The 14,628-nt window shown below is 36.5% G+C and overlaps 1 protein-coding gene, 1 long non-coding RNA gene and 1 other non-coding gene across 3 annotated transcripts; 2 read left to right on the plus strand and 1 right to left on the minus strand.

Annotated features, from left to right (window-relative positions):
- Positions 1 to 1,659: 1,659 nt before the first annotated feature.
- Positions 1,660 to 1,731, minus strand: TRNAT-UGU. The gene has a single exon. It is a non-coding gene; the product is annotated as a tRNA-Thr (tRNA).
- A 6,420-nt stretch (positions 1,732 to 8,151) lies between these two features.
- Positions 8,152 to 9,102, plus strand: LOC109190937. Its single transcript, XM_019341537.1, has 2 exons — positions 8,152 to 8,616; positions 8,701 to 9,102. The coding sequence occupies exons 1-2, from the start codon at positions 8,152 to 8,154 to the stop codon at positions 9,100 to 9,102; spliced, it is 867 nt and encodes a 288-aa protein (XP_019197082.1).
- Positions 9,103 to 12,194: 3,092 nt separating this feature from the next.
- Positions 12,195 to 13,928, plus strand: LOC109190959. The gene is made up of 2 exons (XR_002055836.1): positions 12,195 to 12,371; positions 13,717 to 13,928. It is a non-coding gene; the product is annotated as an uncharacterized LOC109190959 (long non-coding RNA).
- Positions 13,929 to 14,628: the final 700 nt, after the last annotated feature.

Below are 14,628 nucleotides of genomic sequence, written 5' to 3' on the forward strand. Positions count from 1 at the left end.
GATCTTGCTTAACCCAAGCCTTATAGGCGGGATTCGGTACGGTGTTGGTGGTGGACGTCGTGGATTCTCCAGTGGCAGCCGCGGCTTCGATCATCGCTGGAGGACACGGCAATTCGCCATCAACATACCCCATAAGTTCTTGTCCACGAAGAAACGGGACTAGCTGAGTCCTCCAAAATAAGAAATTCCTATATGTCAATTTGATTGACACAAAATGGTGAGCGCCGCTTAAAGAATTTTGGTTAGTTGCCGGAGACGAATTGTCATTGGCCGAGACTGTGCGTTCGGAGGAGGCGGACATGGTGGAAGCCGGTATATTTTGGAGGAGGGGGTTACGGTATTTCAGTGAGAGAGAGAGAGAGAGAACGTAACCTGGTCTAACTGATACCAGATGAGATAAAATGATTTCTGATTAAACTCCAAAAGGATAGAAAACATAATACAAATAGAAAATAAAGTCTACGCAAATAATCCTATCTAATAGGAAAGCCACATAAGACTAAGTCTAGTCTACAGATTATTAAAACCAACATATAATAAATGACAAAATAATAATCTGACTAACACAAACAACTATTGGCATGTGAATCTTCCTCTTTTTAGACAACATTAAGCTATTTATATTAGGCAAGTAACAAAAAATCTAGTCAAATTTTCAGTACTCCAATCGAATTTCGAGTATGATTTTCTAGGCGTAATAATGTGTCTAAACAAGTATAGTGGAAGAGTCTCGATTGAACTGCTAGGTGGAGGCTAAGAAGGTCAAGTCCAACATTCTATCATGCATTGAAATGTGGTGTTCACTGCTAAACAATTATTGACATCTGAATCCTCCCCGTTTTTACACAACATAAGCCATTTATATTAGACAAGAAATTACAAACAATCAATTATGCAAAAATTCCAATACCCCAACTGATTTTTTAGTATGATTTAATTTCTAAGCCTAATAATATAATGTCTTTAGACAAGAGTGGTGGACTCTCTACTGAACTGTTGGGGGGGAGGCTTGGAGGGCGCCGAGTTCAACATCCTACTATTGAAACGTGACATTGACTGTTATGCAAGTATAAGAAAATAAAGTGCATTCACTACTAACTATAACTTTTAGCATAGTATTGTAGCAATAAGTGCTTGATCTGACAATTGGTATTAAAGCAAATCACGGAGACTTGGAATAGTTTTTGACATAGTGGTAAATGCTTGATTTTGACCTGAACCATGTCTGCAAACCAAACTGGCTAGCCCCTGATGGGTGGATGCCAACATAATCGAGTTAGGCTTAATTATACTGTCACACATTAATAAAATCAATTCTATTTACTAGGACAAAATACTTTATAAGATTAGATACACTTCTCCGAAAAGATGGTTATTAACTCTAAATCGTGTCATTCTATGGAGTGTCCATGCAACATATGTTTGTGTGTGTGTGGACATAAAGATTTGATCGAGTTTAGGTTTGACTGGTTTGTCCTGTCATGTTTCTCCTAGGATATCTCAAGCATAGTGAAAGGTTTCAGAAATTGACCCTTCACCAATAAGATGTATGTTCAAGCAAAATCATCACCTAGAGATTTAAGACCTTTCAGAAATTGACCCTTCACCAATAAAATATTTATGTTCAAGCATTCAAGCTAAATCATCACCTTGTTCCATAGCCCCCATGCAGGATCGAACTACAGACCTTCAGTTTACAAGACTAACACTCTACCACTGAGCTATAGGAGCTCTGATATGCATGTCTCACATTAGAAGACATATGACTTTGCACTAATATAAATATAATTCAACTTTTTAAGTAAAAGTCAAATTGCATGTGTAATATACAAGCTTTCTTGTGTGTGAATTTTCATGTCGTTATACTAGAAGAAAATTTTCACTAAAATGAGTCTATTTTCTTTGATCTAAAATATATATAAGTTTCATTATATTGACTTTATTTTTCGTAGACAACCAAATATTGAAAAATTTGAAAGATTTTCAAATTTCAAAAATCATTCTATATTTCTTTATATAATTTTTTGAGTTACAAATTCATATATAAATAATCATCTAGTCTCTAATGTCAACTTAATTAATTATATAAATATTAGTTATTTTGTCCCTTGAATATTGAGTATTGCTTAATTAGATATTCAATTGACATAAAGTGAACAATTAGTTCAATAAAAATGAACCTATTTTTCTGCGCAAAATACGATTCTGTATATATGTGTGGTGTGCCATGGTGCAACGTTTGATATTACTTTTGTTTTTCTTTTTCTTCTTTTGATGTCTCAGTCAAACTCGTTGCATATGGTATTTTTAATACTATTTATTTTTATGTATAATTTGTGGACTATTATGCATGAGCGATGTTTACTCAATTCATACAATTAGGTAATGATTGCTGGTTTTTCTCATCACAAAAATTAAAAAAAAAAATATATATATATATATATATATATATATATATATATATATATATATATATATATATATATATATAAAAGTTGCTTGTATTTATAGTTAACACATTACAATCATTATATTCTACACTAAAGTGTAGTACAGTGGTTTGGCCAGTAGTAAATTTCCAATTGTACTTAATCAGTAGGTAAGATTAGGCTACTCTCTCAATTAAAATTAGCTATTGGTGGAAATTACGTTGTTTGAAGCAACATAAATTTCCATGGATCTAGGAAACAAAAATGTCAAAAAAAAAAAAAAAATTGAAATAAAATCATAGAGAAATTTTGCAATGCCAAATAATAAGATTAATAATTTCAAGTATTTTGTGATTAAAAGATATCATTGTTACTTCCTATAAGAAAAGTCTCATGATTGTTGAACAAACACACTACTAATGGGTTAGAGCTAAGTGTATTAAAAAATGCTCTAAATTCCTAAGTCATTGGGTCATGTCCTGTAATTTACTCTCTTCACAAGACCCCGCAATCAATCGTTATACCGTGCACCAGGGCACACATAGCAATGTACGCCCCGTACCTACCAAAACGACGTTTTGGTAAGTTCTGTATTTTCAGGTATAAAATTCTTGTCATTCTATTATATAATTCTGTACATTCGAAACATGAGAATTTTTAGTTATAAAATTTTGTGTTTTCAGGTATAAAATTTTGTGCATTCTATTACATAATTTTGTACATTCAAAACATGGGAATTTTCAGTTATAAAATTCTGTGTATTCTATTATACAATTCTGTACATTCGAACATGAATTTTTTTTTAAGGAGTTAACAGCAAATACGCAAAAAAGTCCAAAACGACGTCGTTTTGAGCTAGAGCGCACAATGCATTGTGCACCCTAGTGCACGGTATAATTTGCCCCCCGCAATTTATATACCCATCTCCACAAGGCCTTAAGCTGGGCTAGGCATTGACTCATTAAAATGCATCCCGCAACTGGATGAGGCAGGGCGGGGGAGTATTTAGATCAAAGTTGGGATTAAATTTTTTTGTCTTTTCAACGTAACTTTAATTTAAGTAAGAGTAAGTATTATGTGAAACCTCTCACGTGATACGTGTACTATTTTTTAATTAAAATATAATACTTTTCTCCATGCTCATAAAAAGTAATACATTTTAACTAAAACCTATTCCATGTCTCACGTTGAGACGCTATCATACATGACTTATTCTTTAAATAAAATCATATAAAAACTGTTGAGTCGTTTATCCTCAACCACGACTTGTTTGTTTGGATCCAGAAGTAATCATAGTCTGCAAGAAACATAAAAGATATGTTGTTTGGTTTTCTAAAATTGTACCGTGAATCCTGAATGCAAGAAATAACTTAAGTTTCTACTTCGTTTTAATTTAGAGATTTACCGTACCAATTAATTAGCCTATTGAACGGAAGTAAATAAACATATAAGCAAGAATAAAAACCAAATACACAGGAATTGATCACGCAGATCGGAGCGCTTCTCTTACGTCTACGGGGTAACCCACGTCTGCCCAATCTATCTACTAGATGTTCTCCAATGTTTACAAGAGGTTATTACACACGGCTAACAGCCATTACAACCTTCAAAGCATCTTTTACAGAATTGGAGCGTGCATGTCGTTTATGACTTCACCAGCTGAAGCTGCTGAACCAGGTTCAGGTTAACTGTGTCAGACGTGATCTCCTTCTCCAACCAAATATAGAAACCAAAATATAATGGAGTGTTTGGAAATTTTTCTCAAAATTGCATAGGAGTTCGTGATCTCAATTAAGAAAGTGTTTCCTTTTTATAATGATCACTCCTTCAACTAAATCCACCTAAGTAATAGCCATCCACTTATTTTGCAATAAATCACCACCACACCAATTACACTAATGAGTTAATACCCAAAATTATCCTCGACTATAGTGGTTCCTCGACTATAGTGATTTTTCTCAATTTCGTCCTAAACAACTTTGGTAACCTAATATAGTCCCAGACTTTTGTGTTTCGCTCAATTTAGTCCTCCTTTTGTTATTCCGTCAAATTGGTGTTAAATAAAGGGACAATTCAATAATATCAATATTGACCTCTCTTTACTTTCAACCTGTGAAGTGAGAAATATCTCTTTCTTACACGAATTACACCTAGAGTTACTCTCAGACCTACGAATCAAATTTTATATTCGCAGCTTTAGAAATGATTATGGGAGTAATTCGTAAAAAAAAGAGGGATTTCGCACTTCGCATGCCTATGAATAAAGAGATGTCAATATTAAAATTACTGAATTGTCTATTTATTTAACAACAAATGGACGGAATAACAAATGGGTGACTAAATTGAGCAAAAACACAAAAGTCTGAAACGAAATTGAGTAAAAACACAAAACTCTGGGACTACATTAAGTCACCAAAATCGTTTAGAACAAAATTGAGAAAAACCACTATAATCGAAGACCATTTTGGGTATTAACTCTTACACTAATCTTCATAGCAATAAACCACCACCACACAAAATATATTGATCCCATAGTAATAGCTTTGACCCATTGAACAAGCTGATTCCTCCTCCAAAATATACATACGTTGATTTCGTACATAACCCATGTGACAGTAGAAGATTTATCATATGATAGGTGACAGTCCAAGGCTTCAATATACATAGAATCTAATTTATTGAGTAAATACCATCTATGGTCCCTCGAGTTTAGTGGCATCGCCATCAATGGTCCCTAACTTTCGTATTTACCGGGCGTCATCCTCCGAGTTGCCAAAAGTGGCCTACAAGGGTCCTTCCGTCACTTTGTCCCGTTTGAGACGTCAAAATGGAGGGCAAATTAGTCACTTCACATTATGCGAATGTTTTAATGCTTTTTACATTTATTTGGAGAAAAAACGTCCATCGTCCATCGATCCACCCTCAATTGATTCCCAAATTTCCAACTACCAAACCCTAAACAAAATCTCAGTCGAATTTAGCGGCGATTGCGAAGGATTCTTCATCGACGAAGTAGCAATTTGGAGGTCAGAATTCAAGGCGAGAAAAGGGCAGACTTCAACGAGGTCATGGGTTCTCCACAACGACAGTCGAATGGTATGTGAACTAACTAAGTAGGGAGATCTTTGTGTTACGAAAACCTCGTATTGGTTGTTTTTGTTACAAATTTGAGTATGTGAACTGCATTCGTTTAAAGTATAGTATTGGGCTTTGTTTATGGGACCATGGGGGCCCTGTCTAGGTGGTGGGAGACCATGAACTGCATATTTTGTTTAAAGTAGATTTTTTGTGTTTTTTTTTTTTTTTTTGGTTATTTATGTTCAAAGCACATATGCTGGCTTGAAATTGGGGACCACAGAGGGTTGAAAGCACATGGTAGTGTGTCGTTTTGTTCTGGAAATAATTGTGGATTTGTTGGCTTGAAATTGGGGACCACATAGGGTTTAAAGCACATATGTTGTGGCTGGGTTAAAAGTTAAATGATGTGTATTGCCTTTATGTGTATTATATTATGTGTAGGGACCACTTGTCTTGGGATAGTAAACCATTTGAAATCCACATTTCTGCCTGCTTATATAACAGTGTGTAATGAGCCTATTTGTGGCTACTTTGCTGTACAGGTAATGTTCCTGGTGGTGGTTTTGTGTTGAATTTAAGGCATGGTGGTAGGATAAATAAAAGTCATAAACCAAGTTATGTTGGAGGGCAGACTACTAGTTTCTCTAACATTGATGTGAATGAGTGGGGATTGTTCACACTTAGAGATAAGGTTAAGTGTTTGGGTTATGAAATAATAGATAGCATGAAGATGTTTGTGAATCAATCAAATGGGTTGATAGAGATAGTTTCAGATTGTGAAGTATGGGATTTAGTCAAAGAAATAGAGGTGCATAATAAAATAGAGATTTGGGTTGTGCATGAGGGTGATGTTGATGGTGCTGAGGATGTTGAGGATGCTGAGGGTGTTGAGGATGCTGATCCTGAAAGTGAAGCTGAATGGGAAAGTGAGGAGGATGCTGAGTCAGATGAGAGTTCTGTGGATTTAGATGACATAGAGTTTGAGCAATTTGTTGATCCAACTGTTGAGTTTGGTGGGTCAGATGCTGGAACTGCTTTGGGAGTTCAAGTTAATGAAGATTTGGAGATAAAATTTTCAGATGAGGGGAGTGAGAAAGACAGTGATAATGAAGAGGCAAAAGAATATCAACTGCCAATGTTTAAAGGGAAAATTGAGATGGCAACACCTACATTCTGTCTTGGATTAACATTTGGTTCTAAGGCAGAATTTAAGGAGGCAATTTATAATTATGCAATGAATAAAGGAAAGGAAATTCTGTACATCAAAAATGATAAGGTTAGGTGCATTGTTGAGTGCAATGAAACTGAATGTCCTTTTAGGATTACACTAAGGAAACAAGCCTCAGAAAATGACTGGAGAATTACAGCAATCAATGACAAGCATGATGGCTGTTGTTGGAATAACATAAACTACATGGCTAACTCAACTACAATTGCAAAAAGGTGGAAGAATGAGGTTGCATCAAACTCCAACTGGACAGCTTCTGAATTCCTTAAAAAGGTGTCAACTACTGATGGAATCTCAATATCCAGAAGGCAAGCATGGAGGGCAATGAGGAAAGCAAGGGCTGCCATTTATGGTGAAGAAGAAAAATGCTTTAATAAGCTATGGAGTTACTGCTTGGAGATTGACAGGACAAATCCAGGAAGCAAATACCATGTGAAGTTGGGTGATAAACTAGATGATGGCAATAGAAGGTTCAAGAGATTTTACATGTGTTGGGAAGCATGGAGAATAGGCTATAAGTACTGTAGGCCTATTATTGGAGTGGATGGGTGTCATTTGAAGGAATTGCATGGGGGTCAGTTGCTGTTAGCTATTGGAGTGGATGGAAATGATAGTGTATTTCCTCTTGCTTATGCACATGTAGAAGGAGAGAATAAGGAAAGTTGGATTTGGTTTTTAAAACATCTTAAGTCAGATCTTGCAATAACTCCAGCTGATGAACTGGAATTAACATTTATTTCAGGTATGTGAACTGGAATTAACATTCATATCTTATACAGTTAAAAGCTTACCATTGTTTTGCATTCATTTATTTCTAAGTGTTTACCTAACTGTTTGGCAGATAAGCAAAAGGGTTTACTCCCTGCATTTGAGGAAGTTCTTCCAGCTGTGACTCACAGATTCTGTGTGAGACATTTACATGGGAATATGAAACTAGCTGGCTTCACTGGAAAGGCAATTAAAGATGGGTTATGGGATGCTGCTAGGGCCACAACAGTTAACACCTTCACAGCTGCAATGAAGAAGATGAAGACCATTGACTCTAAGGCATATGAATGGCTTGTTGAAAAACACCCTTCAGAGTGGTCCAGGTCACATTTTAATACAAATGCGCATTGTGATATCTTGGTCAATAACATTTGTGAGTGTTATAATTCTGTTATATTAGATGCTAGAGAGAAGTCTTTAATTAGCTGCCTTGAAACATTGAGGAAGAAAATTATGCATAGGCTGTATCAGTGTAGGAAAGAGGCATGGAAATGGACTGGCCCTATATGCCCTAGGATTATTTAGAAAATAGCTCAGTATGAAAAACAAGCCAATGGGTATACAGTCATACAGAGTGATGACAACTTGTTTGAGACACGTGGGGTGATTTATAGTGAATTTGAGCAGCATGAAGTTGACTTGGGTAGAATGACATGTACTTGTAGGAGTTGGGACTTGACTGGTATTCCATGTAGACATGCTATAAGTGCCATTTGGATGAAGCATGGTAAGGGTCCAGTGAATGACTATGTCCACCAATGTTATTTCACACAAACATACTTGAGGGCCTATGGAGGAAGCATCAAGCCTATGGCAGGTCCTACTGAGTGGCCTGAAACTGATAGAAAGCCACCTCTTCCACCTGTATACACTGCCAAGCCAGGAAGACCCAAAAAAGCAAGAAAGAAGGGAATGGATGAGATATCCACATCTGGGAAAAAGAAGGGGGTTGCTGAGGTATCCAAATCTGGGAAAAAGAAGGCAGGTGATGAGGTCTCCAAAGATGGTATCCATTTGAAAAGAAGCCATGTGAAGATGCATTGTACCAAATGCAAGAAGGAAGGCCACAACAAAAGAAAATGCCCTGAAGATCCTGCTGTTAGGGAGAGATTGGTAAGTGTTATGGCTTATAACCTGTTTTAAATTTTCTTATAGCTTAAATTTAGTTGTGATCTAACTGTGATATTTCTGTCCTAGGCCAATCCAAAGAAAAGAGTTAGGGCAAAGGCAAACAAACTTACAAACAGTGAAGCTACAGAATCTGAAACTGCACAAGAAACAAAGAAAATGGTGGTTCCTACACTGCCTGATGCAACACTTGAAGATGAAGATGATAATTGGTTGGCAAACATTGATATTGATGCAGTGGTGTCTCAAGTGCTGCAAAACCAAACAATGCAACCACAAGTGGATGCTGAGGAAATACCAATTACTAGTCAGCCACCTACTCTTGGAGAAGAAGAAGATAGCCAACAAGTGACTCCACCAACAAAGAAGAAGCTGCAAGCCAATGCAACTCAATGGAGGAAATATAACACTCGTGGCAAGATGAAATCAAAATTCAAGAACACAAGTGATGATCCTATAAGCATTGATTAACAGTACTGTTTAAGTTATGTTGTTTAAGTTATGTATTTTGGTAGCCAAAACTGCTGGATCAGTTAGACAAGACAGTTGTATGTTACTCTTTTTTGTATAGCAGTAACTTTGGCAGTTTAGTCTTATTTTGGCACAATTGAATATGACTTTGGCAGAAATGAAATGGTTGCTCAATTGGCTCAGTTTAGTCCTATTGGCTCAGTTTCTCTGGTTGCTCAGTTTAGTCCTATTCTGCTTATGTTATTGTTAAGGTTTCTTGACTAAACACACTCCAAACACACTTCAATATCATTGTTCTTACCTATACAGACAACAAAGACAATACAATAAGATGGTGCTTAACTAAACATACTTCAAACACATTGCATTAAATGGTCCAAATCAGGTTACATCATTAATTGCCTGGAAGCATTTTGACAACTGCCATCGATTGAGAACTACGTTTGCTAAACACATGAACTACAAATCCAATTGCAAAGATGATTACAATTGCGAAATTGCAACACTTATATTTCATAGACAAGACTGCATTTGTCTTAGTAGCAACTTCTAGCATAGCCTTTAACTTCTCCATCTCTTCTTTGTCTCTATTTATCCTCTTCAAAAGTCCGGGTATTATACTGATTGCCCGTGAACACATTGGAGGATCTGCCCAATCAAAGAAACCACAACTGTTGCCTCCCTAAAATCAAAAAAAAAAACAAAAAAAAATACAAAATTGAATTTATAAAATTCAAATCTGGAAAAATGAAACTGAATTCAAAAATTTATAAATTCGATATTACAAATTCTAAGATTACCTGACCGGATTCAGAGCATTGCCAAAACCTCCTACCCGGATTGCGATCTGTCCAAGACGTTCGAAGCACCACTTGATTCCCGCACTCACACCCATGACTGTGTATGGAATCTCCAAAATTATATCTCCTCCTTGAAGTAGTTGAAGAAGATGACATTGTTGAAGAAGATGACATTGTTGAAGAAGATGAAGATGATTAGGGTTCTTGCTGAGGCTTATGATATCGTCGAACCTAAATAGAAAAAGCATTAAAACATTCGCATAATGTGAAGTGACTAATTTGCCCTCCATTTTGACGTCTCAAACGGGACAAAGTGACGGAAGGACCCTTGTAGGCCACTTTTGGCAACTCGGAGGATGACGCCCGGTAAATACGAAAGTTAGGGACCATTGATGGCGATACCACTAAACTCGAGGGACCATAGATGGTATTTACTCCTAATTTATTTGTCTAAACAAATTCTAATGAAAATTGTCACATAAATTGTCAATAAATGATATGATTAATGTGTATCAGTTTTGTACATTTACAATAATCCCTTTTGACAATTTATTTGGCAAAAAACTAAAACATGTTTACTTGGGCAAAAATAGATATGACAGTTAACTTTATTAAAATAAGTAGCCCTATGACAGTTAACTTTATTAAAATAAGTAGCCCTTAGTATATATACTTTGACAAAACCCTACGAATCAAAAAACATTACCAAGCCAATTTGGACTGTCCTCCATCCGTATACCTCATAACAGAACTGTAGATATAATGAAACCCAGTAGAAATACCCAATCATTGAGACAATAAGAGAGAGTCCAAAATACCAATGTGCAAGATTAGATTAGCTAAATAAAAGCATAATCATCCAGTAAATAATATAATACCCAAGTGATTAGATTAGCTAAATAAAAGCATATTCATCCAAAAAATTATATAATACCCAAGTAGCTAGCAAGAGATGTCCAAAAGAAAAGTATAGAGAGGTTAACATACCACAACCATACCGAATCAACAATCAGGTATAAATCCACTCCAATCAAACATTCATAATCCATAATCCAAACTACTTCCCCTCACATATTACCCCTTTATTTAGCCAACCAACCAAAAACCAAACTCCACCTTTGTTCATACTCCCCTTTTTTGTGCCAAATAAATGAAAAATGAACGGTGAACATCATCGTGGAAGGATCATCGTGCTGACGGGGTGCCGAGCAGCTAGAAACAAAGTGTGGCCGAACAGCTGGAATCCAATTGGCTGAAGCTACTCGAAAGAGCACAGAATAAACTGTAGTTAACTCTTGAGTCTTTAAACCAGTGTTAAGCCATGAGATTTGACGATTGTGTGTTAAAGTGGCAGCGACACGATTCAGATTGGAATCAACAGAGTGTGCTTGCGTGGGAAGATTCAGGTATTCATTAATGTCCTCAGGTCCAAAGGGATACCACTTGTCCCGAATAAAAACATGTTGAAAGTGAGATGAGCATGCAGTGGAAGTGTCCATGGTCAGATTTGTGTAGAACTCGGCAGTGACCCAAGGAGAATACAATCCAACTGTTGTGAGGCTGGAGAACAAATGTTGGTCCTCAGCTCCTCAACATTTCTTATTTTTTCGAGAATCAACTCTCTTCTTGAATGAACTTCCCAGTTATCCTTCAGATTTAGAGTCAACAGTTTTGGCCTATAACACTTTCGTTTGGACCCTTTCGGCCGAGAGCTTGGATTTGTCGCAATTCTTTGTCCGTGAGTCCTGCTAGGAGCACCGGATTTTGTATAATGGAAGCTAAAACCCGATCTTCGGCTTCAGGGAGAAGAGGCGACTCAACATCAATGATTTTTCGAAAGAGAGCAAGCCTTTGAGATTTTGTGGTGAAGGTTTCGTAAGGATATGATTGTCCATGGTAGAGCTTGGAGAGGATTCGGCCATGGTGATGAGATGAAGAAAGAAGATGAAGTGAAGATGGGATGGTGGTCTCATGAACGGTGAAGGAAAGAGAAAGAAAAAAAAAAAATATATATATATATATATATATATATATATATATATATATATATATATATATATATGTGAGGTTCAAGTGAGGCCAGGGTATTAGGTGAGGATTGTGGTCAAATTGCAGCCATCAGATCAGGCCAATTAACGACCCCGATTGCACAAGGAGTCAATTGACGCGTAGTGGAATTTTGGTAACTAAGTTTACTAGTAATTAATAGAAGGGGTAAAATGGTAAAATCAAAATTGATTGTGCAATTAAATAAAGGAAAGAGCGAAACGTTGGGGAGGAACGCGTAGGGTTAAAACGGCAGAAGTTCTGGGAAGCTGTCGGGATTGCACATTCACCATAGACGAAACCGAGAGCTCAAGCGACGACTAGTTGAAGCGGTGGGAGATAGTACACAATCAGGAGCTATGGCGGACGGAACCTCGAGAAGAAGTCAACGGCGTGCATCTGTTGAGGCAACGAGCAAATTCCGTAAGCGAAACCTTGTATATGTTTTTGGATTTTTTTTTTTTTTGTCGCTAACTTGCATGTAAAATTGGAAAGAATTTTTGTGAAATTCCATTTCGAATGGTTTGTTTCTGTGCAATTTTTGGGTTATTATTATTATTTGTGTATAAAAAAATTTTATGGCTCTGCTGTCTGTGTTATGCGAATGAAGAAGCTTTGAATTGTATGGTTTTTTGTGCTTGGGTGTGTTATTGTTTTTTTTTTAAATTTTTTTTAGTACAAACCACTGTCATAGATAGATTGTGTGGTTTCTGTTCTTGTTATTTTATTTTTGTTGTGTTTTTTACAAAAAAACGCTGGTAATGGGGGTGGATTCAGCCGTGGGAGTGGTGGTGGGCCTGGGATGCCGGAACTGTGACGATGGGTGAGACATTATCGAGACGGCGGTGGGGTTTCAAAACGTAGTTGATTTTTATTTTTTTTGGGAATTTGACTCAAACACGCCGCTAGTGGGGGGTTGGTTCAGGGGTGTGTATGTGAGGGCGTGGGGTGCGGTGAGACAGGAAGGGCAGAGAAGTGCATTTGTGTGCGATAATATAGAGACATAAGTGCATATTTTAAACATAGGTTAGTTAGAGTGTAAACGCCGCTAGACATTGTCCATTGAAGCATAGAAACCTAGTATTTTTGTTTGAATGTGCAGTGTACGTCAAAGTTGACATAGTAATCAATTGAACAAAAAAAAAGAGGGGAATACTAAAAGCAAAAGACAATTTTAAACTGGTTGGGAATATGTAATGTTCATTTGTTGATTTAAGAGGGGTGCATGTATTTAGTAATAAGGTTTCATGACTGGAGGTAGTATTTGTGCAATTGAATTATGCATGTGTGGTACGGTTAGAGTGCATGACAGTACTTGTACTTGGTGCATTTTATTACACTACGCAGTAATTTAAGGAATATGTGGAATACTTAATGTGCATTTGATGAGTTTAGAAGGGTGAATGGTATGCAGTAATAAGGTTTGTTGACTAGAGGTAGTATTTGTGCAAGTGCATGTATTCAGATACCTATGTGCATTCCCTTGATCAGTTTGTGTGCAGAATCTTTTTGTTTGGGTGATGATTTAATGGGAATATGTTAGAGAGTAGATACGATGCATATAATCAATAGTGATTACATAATTGAATATGTGTGATGAAGGAATGAGAAAAATGAGGTGAGGAATGAAGTTGGTTGGTTTAGGATGATGTTTAATAGGGAGATTAATGAATACATCTAGTTTCTATGGTACATCTAATTTATGTGCATATGTGGTTTTAACCAACATGCAGTGGTTTGGGTAATTGAAGTTAACTCCATTTTGCAGGCAAGAATGCAAAAAGAACACAACATTCAACATCGAATGCCATTAATTCGATCCTAGATGATGATTTTATAAGTCCGCTAGTACGAGCTACACGAGCAGAAAACACACAAACAAACGATGCTTCCGAATACGAATTCGCAACGTTTGAAACGATAAATTAACTTAAAGTTGTAATCTCTGTTTGAATATTAAATGAGTTTATTTATTTGTAAGTGTAATAACTGTGAAAATATAGGAAGTACGTTCCCACATGCAAAACAGAGGTTGTGCATCTGCGAGTTTAACCAAAGTGCAAAAATGCAAAAGCAATGAATGTATAAAGATTATTATTTTTCATATTACACGTGTGATGGATTATGCATTAGAGAGGATTGCATATTGGAAGTACGAATTTAAGGGAATGCGTTAATTTTTAACAACATCGAACACTCGTTAATTAATATTAAAGTTTTGCTTCATGATTTTTCACGGTTCAGTACTTGTGCAAGTATGGACAAGTTTCTAGGAGTGGTTTGTGCAACGTTGTGAATTATCATTGTGTCAATGCGATATTAAGCGACGAAAAATATTAAAAAATAAAAATAAAAACACCGGAGAAGAACAGTGCACAATAAACATAGTGGGAACAACATCCACGACAGAGAAAGAGAAGAGAACAGTGCGACGATCGGAAGAGAAGTCACCGGTTAGCAAGCACGAAGCTATGGCGGACGGAACTCCAAGAAGAAGTCACCGGCGTGCATCGGTTGAGGCAACAAGTAGACTTCGTAAGCATCAACGTTTAATTTCGTTGTGATTATGAATTTATTCTGATAGAATGTGTGCAAAATTATATTGCATGTTTGTGAAATTGAGTGCTATTATATAGTGTGTTAGAGTGGAATTTGGGTAGGGTTATCACTCCATATTAAT

The sequence above is a fragment of the Ipomoea nil genome, unplaced genomic scaffold (genome assembly GCF_001879475.1).
Source record: "Ipomoea nil cultivar Tokyo-kokei standard unplaced genomic scaffold, Asagao_1.1 scaffold1596, whole genome shotgun sequence".
Taxonomy (NCBI): domain Eukaryota; kingdom Viridiplantae; phylum Streptophyta; class Magnoliopsida; order Solanales; family Convolvulaceae; genus Ipomoea; species Ipomoea nil.

Bases quoted from the DNA above. Each gene is read 5' to 3' on its own strand.
- LOC109190937 (XM_019341537.1), top strand. From the start codon at position 8,152: ATGACATGTACTTGTAGGAGTTGGGACTTGACTGGTATTCCATGTAGA. The intron at 8,617-8,700 runs GTAAGTGTTATG...TTTCTGTCCTAG, and splicing joins CTGCTGTTAGGGAGAGATTG to GCCAATCCAAAGAAAAGAGT.